At 41.2% G+C, this 13,210-nt stretch overlaps 3 protein-coding genes across 6 annotated transcripts in view; 2 read left to right on the plus strand and 1 right to left on the minus strand.

The window, feature by feature from the left end:
• Positions 1-4,486, plus strand: LOC307081663 (uncharacterized protein; the record flags this gene model as incomplete). The annotated part of the gene is made up of 4 exons (XM_079744914.1): positions 1-109; positions 309-494; positions 1,612-1,728; positions 2,231-4,486. 4 exons carry the CDS (start codon positions 1-3, stop codon positions 2,455-2,457), a joined length of 639 nt encoding a protein of 212 aa, XP_079601040.1. The 3' UTR covers positions 2,458-4,486.
• Positions 4,351-7,953, minus strand: atox1 (antioxidant 1 copper chaperone). Its single transcript, XM_079745029.1, has 4 exons — positions 7,773-7,953; positions 7,108-7,186; positions 4,826-4,970; positions 4,351-4,491 (listed from the first exon to the last, which is right to left on the minus strand). Exons 1-3 carry the CDS (start codon positions 7,773-7,775, stop codon positions 4,846-4,848), a joined length of 207 nt encoding a protein of 68 aa, XP_079601155.1. The 5' UTR covers positions 7,776-7,953; the 3' UTR covers positions 4,351-4,491; positions 4,826-4,845.
• The window catches only part of slc36a1 (solute carrier family 36 member 1), a 24,285-nt gene continuing 18,948 nt past the window's right edge, over positions 7,874-13,210 (plus strand). The window contains exons 1-5 of one of the 4 annotated variants that reach the window (XM_079745027.1): positions 7,874-7,994; positions 10,001-10,145; positions 10,594-10,711; positions 11,092-11,182; positions 12,210-12,298. In XM_079745027.1, coding sequence (XP_079601153.1) covers positions 10,112-10,145; positions 10,594-10,711; positions 11,092-11,182; positions 12,210-12,298 — 332 coding nt within the window. In that variant the 5' untranslated portion in view covers positions 7,874-7,994; positions 10,001-10,111. Of the gene's footprint in view, positions 7,995-8,699; positions 8,859-9,986; positions 10,146-10,593; positions 10,712-11,091; positions 11,183-12,209; positions 12,299-13,210 lie in introns of those variants that run through there. The other 3 variants (XM_079745026.1, XM_079745025.1, XM_079745028.1) reach the window with 3 other exon arrangements.

Consider the following 13,210-nt stretch of genomic DNA (forward strand, 5'->3'; position numbering starts at 1 on the left):
ATGACAGCACTCGGTGGTAGAGTAGGATTGGATCAACCCATATCCAGGAGGATCTACACCCAGCAAGGACACCCAACCAACACGCTGGAGGGAGAGACAGTAACACAGAGTGAGAGAGAGAGAGAGAGAGAGAGAGAGAGAGAGAGAGTGAGAGATAGCGAGAAAGTGTGTGTGTTGGTCAGTGTGTTGCTCTCTAACAAGCTTTGTCAGTTGATGCTTGGTTTTGTGTGTGTGTGTGTGTGTGTGTGTGTGTGTGTGTGTGTGTGTGTGTGTGTGTGTGTGTGTGTGTGTGTGTGTGTGTGTTGAAGGGAGGATACGTGCAGAGGGGCTGCTGCTGTCCGTCCTGCTGTCGGTGGAGTTCGTCCTTTACGCCGTATGTCTGTGCTCCTCCAAGTGGCTGGTGGTGGAACAGTACGGAGCCAGCCAGGGACTGTTCACCGTGTGCGACCTTCGCAACGGGCTCACCGCCTGCTACGCCCTGCCACCCTGGGTGGGTAAGACCCAGCTCTCTTATAACTCGGCTAAAAACATCTCATCTAGCTAGTAGAGGGATTGGAAATTACACATTCATCCCAAAATGTTGATGTCACAGCAGTTGAATTACAGGAAAGGCAGAAAATGGGTTAGCGAAAGCATCGTAGTTCAAATTGTTTGAGGGTAGCCCAGGGGAGCGACAACGCCAGGTTGAGCTTCAATGCTCAACCCCGTCTGGAAAACATTGGCGACACATGCAGGTAGCGCTAAAGGGTCATTATGTGTAGGTGCCTTTAGAGGCCCAGTGAAGGCCTCTCGTTTCTTTACTGTGAAAGGAGATTTTAGCAGATCTGTATCCTGATGCTCACTCATGAGGAGGAGCAGTTTTCAGAAGGTGAATAACTAACCTTCAAATTGGTTGTCCAGTTTCTACTCATATGGCTATTATCCATCCTAGAAATAGATCCAGAATAATATCGCTTAGTTCATAAGCTACACAACCTCAGTTGAGTTCAAAACTCAGAGGTTCCTGAAAGTAAAATCAAGGACATTTAGAAGCAGGTATTGACATGAAAATGTGACCTTTTTTGTGTGATCAAAAGACTGGGTTTTACCCGCAGAGTCAGATAATATTTGCTTAATGAATGTGATCCCTGTTATTAAAATCGGGCTGTGTTTGGTTTTGTTAATTGTTTAGCATAGCCTCTGTAGCTTCAACCCTAGAATGTCTTGAAGGGTTTCACAGATACGACCACACTACCTGGAAATCAAACCAGGCAGGAGAAACCTTGAGGAAACCTTGACCAGGCACTTTTGCGAGGGATCCCTCCAGCAGCAGATAGCTTTTTTGGATTTTAGATATGATGCTACCATATTGATACACAATGGAAATTTTGGGTGCACATTAACAGTAAAACTAAAACAATATATAGAAGAGGGATTCATTATCACTCATACTATGCATTTGTAGTGCATAGATGATCCTCACCTTATAATAAGAGTTTCCATGTAAAAAATTACCATGTTATACTGCACATCTGATGAAGATAGAACCCTTTGACTAAGAGCAAATAACCAGAACTCCACTGCAACCTCAACAAGTCAGACTAATGACGGCTGAGTCTCTGTGGTCCTCAGGGGCCTACAGCCTGAGCTGGATGTTCCTGGCAGGCTCTGGTGTCCTGTCCCTCGCTGCCCTCCTCTCCTTCAGGCTCAGAGGTCCTGCTGTTGTCCTGCTATTGAACATCTCCTCAGGTAGGCCCTACCACCCCTCTGCTACTCAAGAAATCAGGAAGCTACTCCACATTCACTCAGGTTGGACCTAGTCCCTCTCTGCTACTCAAATTCTCCTCATGTGGGAGATGTCAGGTGGTTCCTCAACCTCTCCTCAGCTTGGAGATATCAGGGAGCTACCTCTCCTCAGCTAGGAGATATCAGGGAGCTACCTCTCCTCAGCTAGGAGATATCAGGGAGCTACTCAACCTCTCCTCAGCTAGGAGATATCAGGGAGCTACCTCTCCTCAGCTAGGAGATATCAGGGAGCTACTCAACCTCTCCTCAGGTAGCAGACATGAGGTAGCTAGTCAACCTATACTCATAGCAGACATCAGAGACTACATAGTACACCACACTTTATAGGCATAATTCACTATAAAATAAGTCTGCATCTACCCATTCATCCAACTAGGAATCCATCTATACACCCATCTACAATCCAACCCTGTTAATCTAATATTTCACCCCCCTCTCCCTCCAGCCACACTGTGTGTTGCTGCTCTGACCGTGTTCTTGTTGTCGTTGGAGGAGCAGCTTCCAGAACTGCTGGCTGCCCAGTACCTGGGTTGGACCTTCTACACCTGCTGTGGGAACCTGCTGTACACGGTGGTACTGTCTGTGGCCCTGGTTCTTTTCCATGGAGCCTCCATCCAGGTTGAACCAGTGCACACGTGGGCGGGGGTGGAGCTGCCTGTCATAGCGCCCTGACGGTTGACCCAAGAGAGACGTCTGAAAGGAACTAAAAATCAATATGCAAATACGGCATATTTTAAGGAAGTTGTGTTACATGTTTGCAAGTCACATTTGATGGATGGTTGGGATTAAAAGTCATTGGATAGTGGCTAGTGAGCTGATCTAATCAACTGTCAGAGAACATCACGTCACACCGCTAAGACTTGGTGATGTAAATCCAAAAAAATGCAGATTTAAAAACGGCTACAAAGATCATATTTTCAGAAGTAAAAAGACTGCTGAAATAGGAATTTATATTGTTCAAAAAAAGTACCATTCCTTTTTCCAATACTTTCTGTTGATAACAGTTGTGCAGCTGTTGCTATGAATACAATTTAACTGACTTTATCTATTTATCCCCAGACCAACAAAATATCACAAATAATAAATACATTATTAAGACGCTCCATACTAAAAAGTTATGACTTCAACCTTATAGCCTAAGCAAGACAAAATAGAAAACTATTGTGTTAAATCCAACAGCATTATCTTGCAAGCTTGAATTGTCGAGTTAGATAAAAATTTTGTTTATCAACTGTAATAATCTAGTTTCCTTAAATATAGCAGCCCGATTTCAGGCCAAAGAGCACGATAGGACATATATGTTTACCAAATTAATGATCAGAGTTGCTGGCATTAATTGTAGGTCCATTATGAACACTCTGGTTTTAATGAGGTCAAAGCTCATTACCAGTGGAGTTAAAGGTGGTGTAGGTAAGCTTTGCGAGTTGTAAAGAGATCAGGAGAGAGAAAGATTCAGAAAATAAGCAACCAAAACACCCTTGTTTTATTTTGACTAACTTAAACTGTAGATTAAGTATTAAGTATAATTCAATAAAATCGTTCAATTGTTGGAACACAAAAATTCTAATCGTTTTTTGAAAAAGCAGCACTGTTCTTGAATATAGCTGTATTCAAGATGTTAATACACATTTGCAAACAAGTATATATTTGTTCATATTATACTCTGCTATTTATTTTCATAAATGGTAGAGCTTGAAAACCAATCATTGCATTGTTATAGGTAACGGTCAATGTAATGTGCATGACTAAATGACACCAACTCTCTAGAATAAAACTGAAAACAGTGTTTAAGCAGCTTCAATGTTTTTATTTTCCCTGTGTATAATCCACATTCCTAGCAACAGACACATAAAACATACATAAAACACAATATCAATATTGTGATTGACGATTGTTTACCAACTAATTACCCAAAGACAACAAAAGCTTATGACATTAATAGCCTCAGGTTGTACTGAAGGAACAAGTTATCAGTTGGTTATAATCTTGCTTTGCTGTTGTGCGTGGTTTAAGTACAGCAGCTATTGTTCAGACAGAGCAGGTCCTAGAGGCCCCAAGAAATTTTAAACTTGCACTTGCACCCAACTTGCACCCAAACCCCATCGATTCCTTCATTTGAATTCACATTGATTGTTCAGTGAAGTCCCCCGGATTTCAATTGATCCTTAATAATTACTTTATAGTGTTAACATAAAACAACTAGACATGGCAGAAAGAGCCATTGTAAAAGAGCTATTTGATAATGCACGTGATTGGGACTAATCTGAGGCATGAGGTTTGAGGCATGTTGGGAGAGGGGTTTTAATCAATTTAATAATGATGAAACTAAAGTTGAGCCGTTTCGTAGAATGTTTGGAGAGTTGTTACAAATGTTTAACAAGACATATTATTTGAAACATTTTAACTACCACATTTTCTACCAGAAATGATTCATGATCATGAAACTATATCTCTGTTAACCATGTATAGCCGCAGTGATCCAGAGTAATATATATTTTTAATATTAAGCGTCTTCTCTTGCTTTGTTGAAAGAGATAAGGCTGGTTTTTGTACAATAAAACCTCTTTAAGTGCCAATTCAAGCGGTGGGATTAGTTTGGTTAAGATCCTACTTGAATATTAGGACTATTGATGAATGCCTCCTTGGTCATGTGACAAGAAGACTGAATTTCCTTCTGCCGCAATCCACAATCACTTCAGCAGTTATCTGGAACACACACAGACACACACACACACACACACACACACACACACACACACACACACACACACACACACACACACACACACACACACACACACACACACAGTCAGAATGGTTGAATTTAAATACATAACATTTTCAAAATACCTAATTAAACAAAATGACACCAAAAATCTGACAAATCCTAGCTAAGCAGTCCAACTTGTTTTTTCCTGGTACTGGTCGCTTAATTCCCACATGCATTCCCGTGTGTTTAGCCGTGTGTCAATTCCAAATGTTAAGAAAACACTCTGAATTGACTGGTTTTAAGGCTTTCATTTGAATAAGCTTTCCCCACCGGTTGCAGAAGTCAGCAATTCATTTAGTGCCGTTGTATTTGACCTCCTTCCCACATTTCTTCAGCGTGTCGGTCAGGAAGTCCACATCCTTCTCAGACTCAATCCAGACCAATCTCTTGGGAAGATCGATCTCAAACTTCACCTCTGGAGCGACACAGAAGGTAGAAACAAAACACATTATTGCACACCTGCTGTAAACTCCACATGTGTAATCACCTGAACAGGTGTACTGTGTCAACTATTGATGGAGGTGGTGCTCGTTCGAATGTGAATTGACTCTGAATTGAATGGAGTATAAAACAAAATAAAAAGCCTTAACACATTTAACTACATATTGTGCCACCAAGCTTATTGCAGGGTTTCCCACACATAGATGTTTCTTGGGATGGGTTAGGAAAATAAAAAATACCAAAAAATCGAGTACACAGTGTAAATAAATACTCCTGTACTCATTTTTGTGTGAAAGAATTCTGCAATAGTTTCCATACGTGTACAAATATCTTAAGCCAGTTTTCTGTACAGTCTATGTGTGTGATGAAGAAAAACTAAAAAAAACTAATTTTTAGGACACGTCGACCAGCAAAATATTTTATTGAATATTAGAGAATCTCTCACTTCATATCAAGTGAGAGATGCCAAGTTAAACTGAAATAAACTATGGGAGAAGTTGGTATGACTGCCAGTATCAGGGCGAGGTTGCAAGACAGCAAAAGGAATCTACACAACAAAGAAGTCAGTCGATTGGCATGGCCTTAGTATCAGTCTTCGTGGCTACAGTTGGAGTGCAAATGCCAACTATCTTAACTATCTTTCCCCTCTCAGTCGCAGAAAGGAAGGGAGGTATCTTTAGGTCCAAGGAGAATGTTAACAGTTCCTTTTAAATTGACTAGTAATTATATAAACAAGATTAATATCATAGGTTCATAATTGTATATTATAGTTATGATTAATATTTTCACGACAGTATGTGTTACACCCATTCGGAGCACCAATGGCCACACCATTCTTTACTTATTTTAGTGTAGAGCTAGTGGGATACACATCAAAACAGCGATTTTAATGAAGTCGTCTCCAGGTAAATTAGTTTTTAGTTAAGCTATTGTTAAGAGCAGGGTACTTTGTATTTTGCCTATCGTGTAGAACTATTGACCAAGCAAAGATTATTGAGGGAAGTGCTTCAAATCCCGGACTCGGCTTGGAATCCCGGACTCCTGGCCAATGATAAACTCTCACCGCTGATAGCGTCTTTAGTTTCCATAAGTCGATCTGTTGAATATCCTAAATCTTTCTAACTTAAAAAACAACTTTAATCCTCCTCCCCCCCCCCCCCCCCCCCCCATCACAAGGAAAATCGAATACACGTGGAAACTACTTGTTACCGCTAATTCATTAGAATGAAATGGCATAACGTGAATAGAAGTAATGTCAATAAAACTTGAATACATTAACTCCTCCGTGAACATGATTTCACGTCGGATGGATTTTTACCAGCAATGTGACCAAGACAACTCCCATGTTCCCAGGTTACTGAACGACGTCATCAAACTGCTTCTTTTGTAATTGTTTTCATTGAGAGATCCCTAGAGGCTGACATTTAATGTTACACCTTTCAAAAAAATATTCAAACCTCTCCAAGACATTATAAAAATTACAAGTTTACATAATGTATAAAGGTTAGAAGCATGTACATGGAGTTTATTGTAGGTCTTGGGAATAAGGTCAGAGGTTTGAGTGTGTTACTCAAAAGGCACATGAACGAATGAATTAATGGTTTTAGTGTTAATCACAGAGGTAACCTCCGCAATAGAAAAGGTAAACTAGCTAGCTTGCTTTCAGATTGTTGTCAACAAATATTGAATAACTTGGATCATTTGGCCCGAGTAAGACGCACAGAAGTCAAGAGACATGTTTGAAAGCAGGGCTGGTAGAAATGAATTTAATATTGCTCTATGGCTATGGAAAATATACATTGACAGTAAATATTTTACCATAAATGTTATTTTTTTCAAGTAAAAGAAAAATAACAAGTGTCGGACAAAGAAAAGAATGAAGTAAAAAAAAAAAATGTGTTAAGTATAAAGTGCTTTAAATCTGTAGAAAGAGAAATACATGATTGCAGGGATGTAGGCCTAAGAACCATGGAATAATTTGAATAGGCTATAGAGGTATGAAAAGAGCTAAATATAAATCTCCAGGAGGTATTTAAAATATATATATATATGATACATAATTTAAAACTGTACGGGGTGCAGTTGTGTATGCAGAATGCAGTAGAACTGACCGTCTCCCAGTTTGTTGAGGATGCGAGTGACGGCACCGGAGCACCCCTCACACGTCATGGCCACCTCAAACTCGTGTTTCTGGAGAGCAAAGTCTTCTGTTAGGTTACTAATTAACCTTCTACGACTTCATTGCACATGAGTCTGATCAATATAAATAAAAATGCCTTCATCTGGTCTCCAAAAACAATCATAAAGAAACACATGAATGCATCAAGGAGTACTTCAGTTACAAATGCTCGGCCAAGGAATTACGATTCAAAAGAGACAATGAAGAGTAAAAGATTCATAACAAAAATATGAAATTAAATTAGAATTATATTGAGACAACTCGTGATGCGTTGCACCAAAAACACAAACACCCTGTCACTGATCATAACCACACCAATCCTCATTATTCTCTAAACTGCACCATTCCTTACTTAAAGTCTAAATATCAGCCAGAAAGGCCTACTTTTTCCACACCGTCGGGTTCTGCGTTGACTAGGAGAATGGGCTTTCATGAGATATTTTCTGTCCCCACATCTTAACAAACAAATCAGACATGCATTATAAAAGTGAGTTGCTAGATCTACACTAAATACAGCTATGTGCTCATAGGCTGAAGCCTAACCTGGCTGGCTCATATCGAAACACTGGAAGATGGCAGTGCGTAGAAGTAGCTTACCATTATGTTTCAAGTAGTGCTGAGCAATGCACCGGCAGACGATGACTGAAGTAAATGTGCTTTAAGTTGACTTGGGAATTAGTAGTGATCGAGGAGTCACTGTCGAGTGGAAGTGGACTGACGACGCGTAAACGATAATGACGAGGATCTTTGTTTTATAACACAATACCAACCGGACGGATTTCTCTTGAACAAACCTCCCCGAGGATCACTATCTGGCAGGTAGGCGCTCAATCCTGGGGAGCGTACACTCACTAAGGCCCACTATCTGGCAACTTTGCTCCTCTTATGGCACAATTATATAAATTCTCATGAAGTATTTTTTATAACCGTGCATATTAAAAATAAATGTAAAAAATAACAAACGAATAGGCATTGCGAGTAAAATTCCTACAAATATGAATGTATGTGTTCTGCGTCTGGGCGGTCTTTGACGTAATATTACGCACTGCAGGAAGTGTAAAGCGTAAATTTCTTCAAAACAAAAACCCATGCATTTTAATTAGACAATTGTTGGTATTATACAAACATATACATATGCTGTGGGAACATAAAGTGTATGAAGTGACAATGAAGCATGAATAATTAACACGGATACTGTCATGGACTCTGGAAAGATCACAGAAACTGCTGTAGGGTAAAGGTGTACGTCTAACTAACTTTATTGAACATACAGGGAAGTGTTTAAATTAAAACAGTTCAGTTAAGTTTAAGCTCAAATTAATTTATTGTGGATAAATCGTCATATACCAGACTTTGGTATCCCAGAGAATTTAAACCATAAACACTGTCGGTGTCTGCTGTCGCCATTGATCTATTCAAACGTCCATGGCAACGGAACAGTTAGTCACCTGACCAGTATTGCCCCGCCTCTCCCCTAGGAGTCACATGACCCAACTCCACGGCCCTGAGTGCCTGTAGTCTTTGTATCAGCAGCCCGACAAACTGGAGATAGGCGTACACTGTCTTTGCATAAGCCGACAGACAGGAATAAATGTGCACGCCACTGAATCAAAGCGACCCTTAATCTTAATTACAATCAAATATTTTAAACTGTTCAGCCTGAAGAAAACAGATGATGTTAAGGTAGGCTCTTCTTTTTACGAATACATATGAACATGTATCCGGGGCTGTTTACAAACCAAATGACAGTGTCATGATCTGAACTAACTTAATAGTTATTGGATTCTAACTTGCCTGAATGTGGTTTACACACATATACACTGACACAGATACACATATAACATATACACAAAAGATACACTGCTGTAATGAACATTTGAAACAACAACAACATGGCGCTACCACAGTCCAGTGGTCGTATTGTCTGCTGATTGTGACCCATCCCTTTCGGTTTTTAAGCTGATATGTCTACAAGCCTCGAAATCAATGTTTTTTCAGCATTTCGTCAATATGTCTCTCTGTACTTACTAAGTATAAGAAGCTGGGGGGAGTCGGACGAAGGAGTTAACATCTAAAGCTCTTAGGCAGTCTAGATGGGAGGATCCATGCAATTTTAATCTCTGTTTCTAAAATAACTCGTTTACCCTTTTCGCTGTTTGTCAGTGTATCTTTGTCTGCCTGCATGCGCTCTACCATCAGGAATAACCTCCCTGAAGGGAAATGTTTTCACAAAAACTTTTGTGGAAAATGGCTTTGGATGGTCTTATGGTTTCCTTAACCCTTAGAAGAGCAAAGTTCAGGGGTCACTATATTGACCTGATCGCTGGAGAGTTAACAGTATGTCATGGCTGCGGCACAGGGGCACAATCTAGTTACACAGACAGAATGATAGATGCGATAGATGTTGACTTTCCTGTCATGTTTTATAGGTGTTTCTGTTGTCCAAAGGATAGGTTAGGATCTGGTCCCAAGGCTTCCCTGTTTGAGCTGCATCTCTATGGCCTATATTATTAACTTAGTGATTGTTATAACTACATGGTTGACTATCTAAAGACATGGGATGAAACACAACAAACACTTTTGAAATGGTTGTGGTGTGTATTAGATGTTTGAGTAAGGGATCACTAGACATGTAAAAAGTACAAATGTATTGACATATGTGTGTATGTACCGTATGCATATATATGTAGACTGTATAAATAGTAGGTTATGGAGATGTATACAATATACACATGTATATGTATGTATTCAATGAATGCATGATTTGCATGCAGTATGTACGTATGTTTTAATACATCAATATGACATCAGATTTTAACTCCAAGTTAGATGGTGTCGACACGTGCATCCGTCTAAGATCCGGGAAACCAGTCAGCTCCCACCCAGCACCCTCCTGACCCCGCGCTCCTCAGCACCCACTGCCCTTCCGGCTCAACATGTACTCCACCGAGACTGAACACAAGCGCGAAGGTAGCGTGCATCAACCACACCCATTATCCCAATATAGTAGAGATGGTGTTTGTAGTGAGAGGCTGTTTCAAGGAGAGCTCTGTTATTCTCCTTTAGTCAGACAGGATAGCTAGGCACTTTGACCTCCGTTCTTCTCATCTCTTTACACCTCTACTTTTTTCCCTCTCCTGTCTTTCCCCCTGCCTTTCTGCATTCCTCTCCTCTATCCTCCCATTCTCCTGCTCCTCCTATGCCTCTCTTCTCTCTCCTCCTCACCCCACCTCCTCTCAATTACTCACTTACACCTCTTCCCCAATTCTCTTCTCCACTATCTCCTCCTCCTCCTCTCCTTTCCCTCTCCCTCTCCTGCCATTTCTCCTCCTCTCTCCTCTCCCCTCACCTTTTTTCCCTCTCCTACCTGCTTCTTCTCAGCTTTCACCAGCCTCACGTCCTCTTCCTTCTCTTCTAGGTCCCTGTCTGCCCCCCAGCCCCTCCGAAGCAAACCATCTCCACCCCAGCCCGGTTCCTCCTGGACCGTCGAGGTCCCAGCGGCAGTATGAGCGCATCGGAGAATCCACCGGAACCACGTAAGAGTTCACTATTCTCTTCCCTGACGCTCCCTCTCCTTCTCCCCCTCACTCTCCCATGGATAGATAGACCTAGGAGCCCACCCAGTTGACTGTACCAACTAGTAGGCTGATCCATCGAGCACACACATGGGGGGACAGTGAACAACAACTTCATGCCAGGAGCGAAAATAGAGGCCTAATTTTTCGCTTGCTGTGGACAGGACTCAATTCTATTTGGGATGCAAAATTTGAAAACATTACTTTGCTCTGCTTTTGGTTTAACGGCTCATCAATCATACCGGGTGCTAAAATGAACACATAGACTGCGATATGTGTTGTTGTCTGTCTCTGAGCTGAGGAGGTCAGAAGTAACACCCTGGCGTCAATGGGTTCTCCAGGTTTATCCAGACCCTGATTCACCTGCTGAAGGGGAACATCGGCACCGGCCTGCTGGGTCTGCCCCTGGCTGTGAAGAACGCCGGCCTGGTGGTAAGCAGCAAAACAAGGCGCTGATGCCAAATACGGATCCTTATTGTGAATCAACCTGCCTGTTTTGTTAAAGATTAGTTCATCATTAACTAAAGGCTTATAAATGACTTATGACTGAACGTTATTATAAAGTGTAACCAGAATCTATTACTAACCCTTGCAATGAGAATCTACCTACCAGATTGTTTGGTGACAGGTTTTTACCGACCTGCCATATAGTGGCCCTTGTTGTAGGATGAGCAGTGTTGATTCAAAGTCACAAGTTTGAATCACTGAATGTTCTTTTGTGGTTGTGCTTGTTGTTGTTTTGCATGCTTCTGGGTTGTTTGAGAAAGAGTCCAAGTGTTTGGCCCGTTTGAATTGAACCCTGAAGTGTTTTGACCTATGGTTTGATTGAAAACAGGAATTATAATTTCCATTATAATTGGATTATTGGATGTTCTGCCCAATAGACAAAAAAACCTGTGTTTAAATGTGGGTTTCTTGACAAAGTCCTGTGTAAACACTAACCGAACCAAATAAGAAAATCTAAATTACAAAGTAGTTCCTGTACCATTGAACCGGACCCAATTTTCCTAATTCAGGTGTGAAAACTTAAGACAGTGTCAAAAACAGTTATAGGCACTGAGTGATCCAGCACAGAGGTAATTAGATAACCACCTGGTGCAGGTCAGGTGTTGTCTTACAGCCTCTATATTTTAATGCTTGGGGTTATTGGTCACGAGCTAACACAGCTTGGGGTTGGGGCTGTCAGGCCTTATTGCCAGCTGTGAATGTTATATCTCGTGCCATCAGGAATCTGGTTAATGGTTAACTTGTTGTCAGTTTGCTAGAGTCAATAGTGAACCTGCTTTTCTACCTTATCATCATCCCATTTCTGGAAGTTCGTTGTTTTAACAGAGAGGGATGGATTGGAGTTTAAAAACCAACTGTGTGTGTCCATCTTTCTCACCCTACATCCTCCTCATATCCCCCCCCCATAACCACCATCTCTTCCCTCCCCCCGCCCCACCCCCTCTCTCTCTAGCTGGGTCCAGTCAGTCTGCTGTGTATGGGCATCGTAGCAATCCACTGTATGAGGCTGCTAGTCAAGTGCTCCCACCATCTTAGCGAGAGGTAAGCTTTCAGCTCCTCATGTGATGTGAGCCATGGCCCACTAGCTGAGGCAAGAGAATGAGGCCCCTGTTTCTGGCAGTGGGAGCAACTTTTCGGAGGACTGTTATTTTAGTAGTTTGTAATAGTATGCATGATGTGTGCATGATGGAACCCTAATTGACATTGCACCTTCCTAAACATAACTCTAATTCCTAAACTCTATGTTCTCCAACTTCCTACCTAATCTTGAATTAACCATCCATACCCTTATACCTAAACTTAACCATCTCTATTTTTATACCTAAAGTTATCCATCTCTCACCTAATACCTAAACGTAACTAACTTTAACCTACTACCTAAATGCAACTACACCATTATAAAACACCATTAAAAGACACTTCCTGTTAAAACGTCTATTTTTGAAGGCTCACCTCAGCTTTGAGTATTAGTTTAGGACTTCTAACCAGCCTCTGATTTACTCAACTCTTCTTTCTATTGTTGCACTGGGCAGCTCCCAGGGTCCACCAGCACAAGGCTGTGGTTGAGCTGGGCTACTCCCAGTGCCACCCAGTAGAATGCTGATGTTGTTCTGGGTTGTTTGTTGGTTGAAATGTACTGGTGGGAAGTGAGGAAGGGTGTTAAATATGCATGCTCAGAGTCAACAGGGAACTAGCAACCCATCCGGTCTACTGCAGGGTCAGCTGTTCTGCAGCCTGCTCACCACAGCTTCTCATTATTCAGGTCCCGAGATAGACCTCAATATATATCCATTCAATTAGACACACAGCATACTGGTTATGGTCTAAAATAATAATAGTATAGTATAGCATATATTCTATAGCATATAAGGAAGGTTGGTCAATTTATTTCTTTTGCATTTTCTGTCATTTGTTGGGTTTCTTTGTACAGCCCGACAGCAAACAATAAATGAA

This window comes from Pollachius pollachius (genome assembly GCF_949987615.1).
Source record: "Pollachius pollachius genome assembly, chromosome: 10".
NCBI classification, from domain to species: domain Eukaryota; kingdom Metazoa; phylum Chordata; class Actinopteri; order Gadiformes; family Gadidae; genus Pollachius; species Pollachius pollachius.